This window comes from Coturnix japonica, chromosome 1 (assembly GCF_001577835.2).
Source record: "Coturnix japonica isolate 7356 chromosome 1, Coturnix japonica 2.1, whole genome shotgun sequence".
Lineage (NCBI taxonomy): Eukaryota > Metazoa > Chordata > Aves > Galliformes > Phasianidae > Coturnix > Coturnix japonica.
The window spans coordinates 40077923-40090567 of record NC_029516.1 but is presented as its reverse complement, the minus strand read 5'-3'; the positions used below and the strand labels follow the sequence as shown (position 1 = coordinate 40090567).

Genomic DNA, 12645 nt, shown 5'->3' with positions numbered 1-12645 from the left:
CGATTTGCAGTTTCAGAAAGTTGTGTGACTTTATGTAGATTATTTGCTTATGATTTAAACTTGTGATAATACATTTAGAAATGATATTGGAAAAGGAAGAAGAAATCTTTCTATGCTGCTGTCATAATTTTCGAGGCGAACGGAGACTCCTGGTGAAAGTACAGTGCTTTGACTCCATGGACATATAAAAAAAAATCTGAAATACTACATAAGTAAGCTGAAGGAGGAGTTTAGGAAAACAGCACATGAAGTTACATGCTGTGTGGCAAAGCCAAAACAAACCAGCATAATACCTGGCACTTTGGAAAAGAAGTAATAGAAACAACTGTGTATGACATCAGCGAAAGATTGTACAAATAACATGAAAGTAACTGCATGCTTTTCCAACAGGAATTTTTCAAAGGCATTGCGTTAGTACAGTAAAGGAAGGTGAATATAATATTGGGCTGAAATCAAATGGAACATTGCTGAGTTGAAATTGATGGATGAATACGAAGCCATGGTTCTGTGTACAACAGAGCCCAACCTATTTTCATTTATAATAAAAGCACAGAGAAGATCAGAGCAAGGGACTTAAATTTACAACCATATCCACAAGTAACGATCAGTGTTAAGTGCATGGTCAAATAAACTGAAATACTCTTTGTAAGCAATATTTTATGGAAAAAAAAAAAAGTGTTTTACGTGAAAAATGTTTTATGCCCTCAATTTTTGCTTATTTATTTATATCAGAAGAGGGCTCCCTATAGAAGGATAAGAAAAAACAACTGAGAATAAGTCTAAAAACACCTTCCAGGGATACAGAAAATTTCCTGACAGATAAAAATATTAATGAAAGAACACAGACTTTGAATGACTTATCACCGCTTCAGTTTCCTTTTCACAGGCGCAATCAAAGGAGAAATTAAGTAAAAATGCTACTCTTTGAATCACAAATTGTAGACTGTATAGTAACCACTAGCTTACTGTAAACTATAGGCAGAAGTCTCTGCCCAAGTTCTACTTCCAAACTCAATTCCCACTATCACCTAATAGATATTCTTGATAGAACTGACAGACACTTCCCTTGTCTCCATTTTAGAACTTCTTAGAATTGCGGAATATCCCAAGTTCAAACTATATTTCTGTGAGCATTCTCCAAATGCTTCTTGTAATCTGGTGGGTCCCTGACAAATATTCAGAGAAAGAACATGTTGGTCTATCTGATCTACAGCACTCCTTTAGAGGGATCCCATTTTTCAGACTCTCTTTTGTACTCTGCTGAATGCACAATGAAATTTTCCACAGAAACAAGCAATGTATGACACATAACATGCATGGAAAAAGATTTTTTTTAATGTGCAGAAGACAAAGATCTTTTTGTGTGAGCACAAAAACAGCAGGAAAAAGTAGTTTTAGGTCTTCAAAAATTTGGAGAGTTTCAGAATACCAAAAAAGCAAAGAAAAATAGAATTTTAATAGAACACAGCCATAACAGAAATAAATAAATAATAAATAAAGTAAACAAGTAAATTATGATAAAGTGAAAGACCTAAATGCTTGCCCCAGTAGACAACAGTAGTGTCAAAGTGTTCTTTAGAATGCCAGAACATTAGGATTATTTTTAAAGGAGCAATAAAACACAGAGACAGCTGTTCTCTGGTCATCTGTGTAAGTCACATTACACAATACTTCCCAGTGACAGCTCAAACTCTGTGCAAGCTACAGCTGCAGTAGACTCTTTGGCTTGGTGAGATTACCCAACAAGGTGCTTTGGATGTGATCAAACTGCTTTCCATAGTTTTCTTTCCTGTATACTAACAGGTTTGTTTCAGTGCCTTGCCATCTCCTTCTTAACAGTTCATCCACCTCTTCCCTCTCCTTTCCATGCCATCCCTTATTCCTTGCCTTTCTTAGCTATGGCCACTTGATCCACTTTACTGAATCTTATCAAAGAATTTAACTTGAAACCTAAAAAAATATCATTACACCACCATGCTTTTTAAATACCATTATCTTTTCTCTGCATAAAGACTGTAGATTGTATGTTCCCCATAAGATAAAACATCTGGAATTCTGTTCAGAAACCTCCTTGGATTCAGGGCCTCTTGGTTCCTTCAACTTTACCAATCTTTATGATTTTTAAAATGAATGCTTATTTTGTAACATTCTGTCTTCCAGTAAAACACAGAAAAGGAAGTAAAAAGGGTTTTTTGGGTTTTGTTTTTGTTAGTTCGTTTCCCCTGCACATGCACACTCACTCTTAGTGTTTGGCAGAAAAGCTTGACTACACACAAGTAGTCCAGCATACAAGTATGCATTAACAACTGAAACCATCAGGCAAAAAAAATGACTGAATTTATTAATATTTTTATTTGAATGCTGACTCCTGAGCTTACAGTTCTTAAGGCATTACTGTTCCTAGCAGCACTACAATAAAACAACAGGTAATAATAAAATACATAACCCAGGAAATTAAAGAAATTCCATCAGGCCTGCAGATTGATTTTTTAGTTTAAACCCTGAAGGCCGCATGCATCATTAAAGATTTGATGTTAGGTAAGAGCTCCATACCCAGCTGGCAAAACAGATGTATCAGCACGTATTAGGGTTGATAACAATTTGCTGATTGTTCTACAGTTCATTTTGGATTTTGGCAAGGCTCTTAATTCAAACTGTTCTAAACTATGAAGGACAGATGTAAGGATGGTAACCCCACAGAACCCTGAGGTTCTCACATAATGAAATGACACAAAAAGATATATTTCCCCTCTCTTCACCTCTGGCCAAGATAAAAATCTCAGGTTTTTATAACCCCTGGAACACTATGCTAGTTCCTATATAATGGCCACATATTCACTCTGCTGTTTGTTTTTTGACAAGAGCATGCCAGCAAGTGTTCCAAACTCTGCCTGAACTGTGAATCCGTTTTTGTTAGGGGAATGAATATTTGAGGCAGAAACCAGGTCAGGGGGAGGTAAATGGCAAGACTCTCATGGAGGAGCCTGCATCTATTTATGTCATCCAGCCCTTTTCCCCTTTTATTTATTTATACGTGTATTTTGTTACTACACTAATATAAGAAATGTGTCAGTAAAAATTAAACTATCTTTGGAGCACAGCTTGTCTTTTTACTCTCTAAGCACTGCTTGAACTACCATGATGCAGTGGTCCATAGGTATTAGTGTAGAGAAATTTACAGTAATAAATATAGCCAATGCTTACCATTCAGGAACTGCATGAGAGCTGTCGGATTTATGATATGCATATTATACTGTATATAACAATAGAAAAAGTCTTTATCTCAGAACAAGAGAATAGAAGCTAATTTTTCTCTTATTCATAACAAATTTCTGTGTAGCCTCTGATCTCAAATATGCAATGTCTTTAATGCTTCATATATTTGCGTCTCTTTCTTTTTCTTTCTCAACTCTTTTCCTGCCTGTGGCTAAATACCTCAGTATCCGTAGCAAGTCATGCTAGAACATGTGTGTGCTAAAAGCCTTTCATGTGGGCATTGGTGATATGCTTCAGTATTGGTGATTTTCTTATATACACACACATATGTATATAACTATCTCTAGTCCCTCCACCAAATAGGGAAAGCAGAGAAGAAGAGAGATTTTTGAAAACAAATTATTCCTTTGGCTGTCTTCAGGTATTATCCTAAGGGATTCTTCAATCTGCAAGATCATTTTATACAAGCAGCACTACAATTGCTAGCTACAGGTCAGGCTCTTTCAGTGCTTTCAGATTGACCCTCATTTTTCCCTCTGAGCATTATTTAGCCCTACACAAACTTACTACATGGAGCTGTTCTTTTACAAAATATGTGTCATGCCCCGCCATGCCATCTGGGCTATATTCAGGAAATAGTCCATGTGGCATTTTTTATTTTTTTTGCCTAACATCCCTTCTTCAGTAGAACGGCCTGCAGATGTTTTCCCTCAGCTTTTCTCCTCTAGTTCCTGTTTTCAATGACCTCTAAATTCCCCAGAGTTTTTCATTTAATTTTATTGTGTTTTGTTTAAACTTTTGTTACTTGCAAACCATACGGGGCACATTCTGAGGAAAATAAACAGCAGTGCTCAAAGGCTAATAACTTCTTTCTCCAAGTCTTGCGTATAATAGAGTTATTGTGAAGTGGGAAAGGAACCCATGGGTACGGCTGGCCAGGTGCTCTGCTGGTGTGTTATCCTCATCATTTGCTGTTGCTCTGGGAGACAGTAAAACTTCTCCTTTCAAACTCTGATGTGTGGGCTTGTTTTTACTTCCTTAAAGCTGCACAGCAGTGTGAGAAATAATGTAGGTTCAGAATAGCAGGACTCACACAGCAGGATGCCAGTGAGAACTGACATTCTGGTGCAAAAATAAGTTGAAAACTACAGGGTCGTGATACTTTTCCAGCTTATACCACCAGTATGTATGTTCCCACTGTGAAAGCATTTCTAAGCATACTTTTGAAAGATATCATCATTTCTAAGTGAGGTAGATACTCTGAATCTTTGAATAAAACAACTCTTCTGTATGTTTCCTCAAGATGGTTTTGATCAGGACAAGCAGTCCTCACAAGAGCTTTAGCTGTTCTCTGAACATTAACTACTCACAGGATATTTAGATTACAAGGCAAGCTGTATACCCATCTATTTTTAGTGAGAAATATTTTACATCAGAACATCAGCTTTGATAGTCAAACCACAGATATTTTTATTGAAAAGTAAAAAAAAAAAAAAAAAAAGAAAATCTGAAAGGAGATAAAACAATTATTAAAAGATAAAGTGAAACTTTAGCTGAAAGAGATGACCAAGTGATAAAAAGCAGATGTAGGTTAAAAATTTCACATGCTCATGGGTCAAAACTCTCTTACTTAGTATTGGTTTAGATTATCTACAGAAAACTGTTAAAATCAACCAAAAGGATTGTAAAGCACTAGTACATTTAGTTATTCTGTCATGATTAAAGCAGTGAAAGAGACTAACGTGCATAATTCAAGCTGTACCCCTCTTAATAACTGAATGTTTCCCATGTCCTAACACTGTGCAGGTAGATTTCTTACTCTAAGGAGAGAAGTTGCAGCTGCTTCCAAATTCTGGCAGTTTTCCCTTAGAAAACAAAAACTGTTCTTATAGCAGTTCTTATAGCAGTCTGAAATACAAGAGAGCTGTGGCCCTAGCTTCCACTGACCAGTATATTTACTTTGGGAGAGACTTATTGTTAGTGAAATGCTTTGCTGAACTGTGAGTGACCTCTTCTACCTCCTTTTGCAAATGTGGTATTGCTAGGTAGCATACAAAATTAAAACCAGATTTGCTCTACTTTACGCATACTCAGTGAAAGCACATAGAGATCACAATGCTTGCTTTCCGCAGGATAAGCTCAGGATGAGTCCATTAGGAAAAAAGGACACATCAAATATTATCTTAAACTATCTTCTTACCTCTCAGTTTTCTAGGTAGGTAGTCCAGGCACAATGATTTAGTACTTACTTAACTTATTATGGTTGTGCGATGATGGACAAGATATAAATTTTTGCTCTGATTAAACAAAGCTACTACTATACCTCCTATCTAGTCAGGAAAAAAAAAAAAAAAGCAAATACTACTGATGTTAATTTTATATTCATGACTTACTCTTCACAGATTTCATATGGAAGGATGTTTTGGATATAAATTAGGATTCTTCTGGATATTAAGAGAAGTTGCATATAACTCAGCAGTGAATTGTCATTTGTAGTTATGTAGGTCTTGCTTATCTTTCTCTATTTCATGAGTCCTTAGTCTGTTTATTTTCGTATTGCACAACATTTTCTTCAGCTCACTATATTAGCCATCAAGTGACATAAAAAAAAAAAGCTAGAAAAATAATAAATATTTTTTAAATCCTTCATTCTTTAAATCATTTTCCCAGTAATCATCTGAGATTTCTGTCATTATTCCACAGGCATTGATCCTTGTTAACAACAAAATCAGCAAAATAAGTCCACAAGCTTTTGCTCCTCTGAAGAAACTGGAAAGACTGTACCTATCCAAGAATAATTTGAAGGAACTTCCAGAAAATATGCCAAAGTCTCTTCAGGAGATACGTGCTCATGAAAATGAGATCTCCAAGTTGAGGAAAGCAGTTTTTAATGGACTGAATCAAGTGATTGTCTTAGGTATGAGCATGGTAATCTATAAATAAATCAATCCAGCATATTGCATAATTTTTCAACAAGTACTTATTTCTCTTGGTAATTTTATGTAGAAAGCCACAAAATTGTGTTAGTAAATTATACTATTAAATTAACTTTCATCTGATAGAGACCTGAAGTTTTATGTGTATTGATACGTCCACTACAGTACAACTCACTGAACATCTTTTGTTAACAGAACTAGGCACCAATCCTCTCAAGAGCTCAGGCATTGAAAATGGAGCTTTTCAAGGGATGAAGAGGCTTTCCTATATCCGTATTGCAGACACCAACATTACCAGCATTCCTAAAGGTAAGAACTTCAGTAAATATTTGACAGATTTACACAAGTGTAAGGCAGTGACTTCTAGCTAGCTAGATAAACTTATAAAGTAAATAGATTAGGGACTTATTTTGTAGAATATCCACTAGCTGACTATTATTAAAGAGATACAAACAAACAAACAAACACCAGACAAAAACACACACTCAAAAAATTAATTCTCTGGTCTTTTGGCTTTAATTGGTTTGGAAAATTTTGTTTTACCCTTATGGGAAGCTCCAGAAGTGGTGTACTTTAAGAAGTAAGGCATTTTATGTTACTTTGCTTTCTTTGTCACATAGCTGAAATATAAAGCAGAAGAATGTTTTCCTCCTCTAAGCCTGGTTTGTGAACCTGCTCAACACTGTACAAATGTAAAGTCATGCAGAATTAACTGAAGCTCTACAAGCATAGAATCAGCCATCCATGAACCCAGTGAATTGAAGCCAAAAGACCATTCCTATGCAAAACAGAAATATTTGCCATTTTAAAGTATTTCATTGAAAATCACTACAAAGCAAAAACAACTTTGGTATAAGCATTTTAAAAAGAAAAGAAATAAAGAATGTCTCCAATGCAGAGGAAATTGTATTCAGTTTATTCATACTTCAGCCAGCAAAATGTTTTGAAGTAGCTCTACTTCTTTGAAAGTTTAATACTAGTTGTTATTTCTTTCTTGCAACGTTTCCTGTTTTGAATGTTTCTTTGAATGAGCTAAGACAGATAGTTAAAATATTTGGTTCCAGTTTCTTTTCCTGATAAATAGAATTTGCAAACTAGTTTGTACCTCATTAAAAATACAATAAAACTATTTTTTTTTCCTCATCTTTAGAATGTCATTTCCTGCTGTTGTTATTTATATATAAGAATGTCTGAGAAAAAGCCTTCATTTTAGTCAGGCTATTCACATGTAGCACAATTATATGTGTCCCTTTTATGTAATCACAAAGGCTAGAATATCTGTAAAGAACTTCATTTAGATATTTCTCAAGAATGAACTGGTTGTTTTGTTTTTGTTTTTTTTTATGACCTTAAGAGATTCATTTTATTTAATGGCAAATAAATCCTTATCAGCTGTTTTCAGTTTACCTGAGCGTGAAAGTGTCCTGTTCCATTCATGGAACCAATCTCGGCCATATCTGGCAACAATCTTTAACACACCCTCCCCTCCTTTTTCCCTACCCCAAAGAAAGAAGCAAACATAAAATATTAAAGTTTTATCAAAAGTAATTTGATAATGTTCTCTGTCTCAGGTCTTCCTCCATCTCTCACTGAACTTCACCTTGATGGAAACAAAATCAGCAAAATTGATGCGGAAGGTCTGTCTGGACTCACCAACTTGGCTAAGTAAGTGTTTATTGTTTTCTTTTCACATTTAAATATTAGTTGAAAATCCATTACAGATGCAATTGAAAACATAATTCTGGGCTTGTAAGCATTATCACTGAAGCTTTAAATAACTTAGAGGAAAAGCTCCTAAAACCTGCACAATGAAATAACAATACAAATAACTTTATTTTTGAGCACTCTTTCCAACTATCTTCAGTTATGAGTGATGTACACCAGTTTGTTCATGTGATTACTGTTATATTTTAAAACTCTTTTAAGAAAATAGAAACATTATTCACTATCACTCAGATTATTGTGTCTAATTCCTAGATCTTCGTATTAAGCATTCAGTTGTTCATAATGAAAAAAAAAAAAAAACCAAAAAACAAACAGAAATCAAACAAAGACTGTTCAGCAAAAGGATTAAAATTTACCAATGTTTGGTAGCTTGGGCTACAGTTTAGCACAGCGATAGAAGTAATAATTAAGACACATTCACAAGTTTTGAAGCTGGCAGTCCCAAGTGATGAGGTTCACAGCAGCTTTCTACAGCTTGTAAAACAAGACATTTTGATTCATGTCTGATATTCATGTTTGATTAAATTTCCATCCTTGATTAAAATAAGTCTTTTCCTGGATGTCACAAACAAAATAAAAATGCCATAATTATGGGTTACAGCACTAAGTAGCAATTATTGTTAATGATAGCAGCTTAGCATGAAATCCTTCAGGCAAATGATAAATAAAACTTTAAGTAAAAAAAAGAAAGAAAGACCACCAAGTTCTTAATTACTCAGGTAGAAAGTAATTTACTGTATGGAAATGTATTGTCCTGCAGATGATGCTGTTTTTCTGCTTTTTGATGTTAATCTCTGAAGAACACTATGGGCAACATTACGTAGTTAATACTGTTGCAATTCCATCTTAAAGTTACATGGAGCAAGTGCTAGTGGACCACTCAGAATATCTAACCCTGGGCTGTTTCCATTGTGGTTGCACTGTACCACAGTGAGAAGCAAAAAAACTCTCTTGTGGTCTGGAAATGTGGAGCTGTGCAGAGTGGGCACCAACTTATAAAACTGTTCTCTCTGGCCTGTGGTTGAGCAAGCAGTGTAAGCAGAGTCTGAAATCTTTTGAAAAGATGAAAAGTAAGGCAAAGTAAAGATCTGATGAAAAAGGAGGGTGCTGGGTGTAACACAATGGACATGTACATCAGAATGTTACAGGACAGCATTTGTGATAAATCTCAAGGGCAGTATGTATCCCCCTGCAGTTCCACAGAAATAAACTACCCACAAATAATTTTTATTTGCAAGGGTAAGACATTAGGAACATCAGTATGGTGTCAGATTACCCCCCGTCTGGATTGTATCAACAGCGCTCAACAACATAATAGCTGGTCTTAACCAATAATTGACCTGTGAGAAACAGGTTGCTCTCCTGACTCTGGTTTGAACTATAAACTTCCATGGAAGAACTTGATGTAGTTTTTCCACTTATTCTCTCTTGAGTGCTTGAGCTTTAGTATACAAATGATATTTTTCTTTTTTTTTTTTCCTTGTAAAATTACTCACAAGTCTTTCAAAATTTTACATGTAGTACTTCAGTGAAAAAAAAAACAACTGTCTCAGGAATGTAAAGGGAACAAAGATTTTGCTGGTTTCATGCAGGAAGAAGCTTTGCACAGGAATATACGCATTATACAACTGCTGATACTAAGGTCTCTAGATCTTGTTAAAATTTACTGAAGAATATCAATGTGCATATACCTGTGGTTACTTCAAGCCCTGCATAAGGCAGTTTGTTAAAGTGCAGCTAAGAGAAGTGTGGGCTATTGAAGACAAAACAAAGCGAAAATGATCTAAGAACTATTTCTATGCTTAGATATGGTTTAGATTATGCTTTTCAATTATGTCATGACAGCTAAAACACTGTGTTATCACTTTATTAATATAAAAGGAAATAGAAATTGTCAACATAGTAAGCAATAATCATTTTCAAACTCTTCTCCATTGTTCCCATGGGAAAAGAGGGAAGATTCTGTTCTGCCCTAACATCTTAATCATTCTGTACTTTCCACAATAATCCTTTTTTATTCCATTTTTAAGCAGAACCTCAATTGAGTTCAAAAACCAGTTAATAAGAGTTAACAAAGGACAAAGCACCTACTCACAACTGCTGAATTACCACTGAATTCGTTACTGCAATATAGAGCCTTGAGACTTAGGAGAGACTTTCTCATTTTCCTAACCGGACCACAGAAACTGTGTTAATAAACCCTGAATGTGGATATATGGATTGGGAAGGATGATTCTGTGGCTAAGATTCTGGTCTGGAACCCAGTATAAATGTGCAAAGTCCCATTTCTGTGTTCTGCTGAGAAGATCACTGCATGACTCAGCTCCTGTTTACAGTTTGCTACATGGCTCTAACTACATGTATACTTTAGAAGGATGTGGTGAAGATTTAAAATTAACAGTTCTAGTCATTGTGGGTCTAGTTTGACAAATAAAGTTACAGTTAGCAATCCTAAAGTCATTTGAGAAACTCTGAGTCAACTTTTAAAGAAAGGCTGATGGCTATGTGGATATACAGCATGTACTTACAGTGGAATCAGGCATATACACAATTTACAAAAGTATGCAGTACTGTGGGTAAATTAAGTGAAGTCACGATAGCAGTAAGTATGATAGCCCACACCAGATATCAGACATTTTAATACATTTACCTAAACTATTTCTCAGTGGTGACTATGAACCTTATGCATAATCACGGTCTTTTCTACTATAGTAGTTTGTAGAAGTAATCACCCCAAGAAAGATGATTATGTGGGAAAGATTACTATTGTTTTCATTTGTTTATTTTCTTTTTTTTTTCTTTCTTTTTTTTTTTTTTTCTTCTTTTTTTCTTCTAGATTGGGTCTCAGCTTCAACAGCATTTCTTCTGTTGAGAATGGTTCTCTGAACAATGTACCTCATCTGAGAGAACTTCATTTGAATAACAATGAACTTGTCAGAGTACCTAGTGGGTTGGGTGAACACAAATACATCCAGGTAAGGTTTATCATACTGCCTCAGATAACAGTGTTTGGATGATTATAGATTATATATGAATTGTTATTCAGTTTTGAATGAAAACATATAGTTCTGAAAAAGGTAACTTGATGCAAGTTTCATTTATCATTGAATACACACGGAAAGTAGAAACAGCAGGACTCTGTTTGACTAGATCTGTAGGCATGAATTTGTATCTTGGTGTGCCTAAAGAGACACAACAAATATGAAGACCCCCATGGTGTCCAGGGAGAAAGCTTCCCAAGAATGAAGACTCCGGAATGGAAATCACTGCCTCCATGTAGCTTGAGAAAACACATTGGGAATGGTCGCTCTGGAGCAAAGTAATCAACAACTATTTAAATCAGTATTAGCAGTTACTCTGGCTCTGAGTCCTGTACAGTTGCACTCATGAGAGTGAAAATTGAACAGAAACCAATCAACAGTAAATGCATTCTTTGTATACAGCATATAATTCTGAACCACAGTGCTATGTTAATAATTTCACATTTGTCTCTTGCTTCAGCTACAGAATGATCAAATTGTACTACTACTGTATTAGCGTGCACAATTTCTGCTCTTTCTCCAGAAATTATTTCTAATTTGATAAATTACAGGTAATTTAAAAAGTAAGAAGAATCAGATATTTGTCTGGAGAAGTGGATGTGTTAGCCTGAATGATATTGCACAATACTAACTGTTTGACATGAAATTGTTTTTGTTATTTGCCACAGCATCTCTATTTCTCACTTCTCCAATTCTATAATTTTCAGGTGGTCTATCTTCATAACAACAAGATTGCTTCCATTGGTATCAACGACTTTTGCCCTCTTGGCTACAACACCAAAAAGGCAACCTATTCTGGTGTGAGTCTCTTCAGCAACCCTGTGCAATACTGGGAAATCCAGCCCTCTGCTTTCCGGTGTATCCATGAACGCTCTGCAGTACAGATTGGAAATTACAAATAGATTTCTAAAGGCGGGTTTTGGTTGTATTTCAGCTAAAGTACGTGTTGTAATGGGCCTGTTCAAAAAATTGTTGCTAACAGTTAATTCCAAATACCAGAAACTTCACTGTAAAGTGGAGATGATCCAATTATGTAAAATAAATTAATCATTACAGATGAACAAGATCAAACATACCATCAAAAAGAATTTCTGTCTGTGCTTTAAACTGACTTATCTCATCCTTCTTTTCCAGCATGCTTTCTGTGGTAATTTTTGGTTTGCTGAATGCTACAGGTTTTCAGATTCCACTGTATATGAGATTCGGAGTAAATATTTGTCAAACTATGATTTAAGAAAAAGAAAAAAAAAAAAAAAAAGAAAAAAAAAGATAGCAATTGAGCATATTTTTATAGCCACTGAAAAAAACAGTAGAGGAAAAAAGGACTCTCAAGTCATCTTGAAACTTGAGGAGAGAGTTACCTCCTTTAAATTTATTTCAAGCCCTGGAGGTTTAAAAATATTACTATAACACTAAGCTAATTTTGAATGTATCTATTTAGCAGAGGCAAATAAAATTGTTGCTGATGTCATTATTTTGGGAAAAAAAATAAATTCATATTGTACACATAGTTCTTTTAAGTTTGCCATTTTTTTTTTAGAGCAGTGCTATTTGGGATTAGTCTAACATAATCCTAGTGAACAAAATAATGAGTAGTCTGCAGTATGGAACCTATAGCCTATGTCTGGAGCTCAATAACTGATTTTCTCTAGGGCAAATCCCTCTCACCTTAGTCGGAAGAGCAGCTTGACTGATTTTCAGTGAAGTGACTTTGCAGACTAAGGTAT

General features: G+C 35.1%; 1 protein-coding gene across 1 annotated transcript in view; it reads left to right on the top strand.

Annotated features, from left to right (window-relative positions):
* The window catches only part of DCN (decorin), a 37234-nt gene extending 24807 nt beyond the window's left edge, over positions 1 to 12427 (top strand). The window contains 5 exon segments of the mRNA NM_001323188.1: positions 5920 to 6133; positions 6348 to 6461; positions 7724 to 7817; positions 10714 to 10852; positions 11626 to 12427. Of these exon segments, the coding sequence (NP_001310117.1) occupies positions 5920 to 6133; positions 6348 to 6461; positions 7724 to 7817; positions 10714 to 10852; positions 11626 to 11820 (756 nt within the window). The 3' untranslated portion in view covers positions 11821 to 12427.
* Positions 12428 to 12645: the final 218 nt, after the last annotated feature.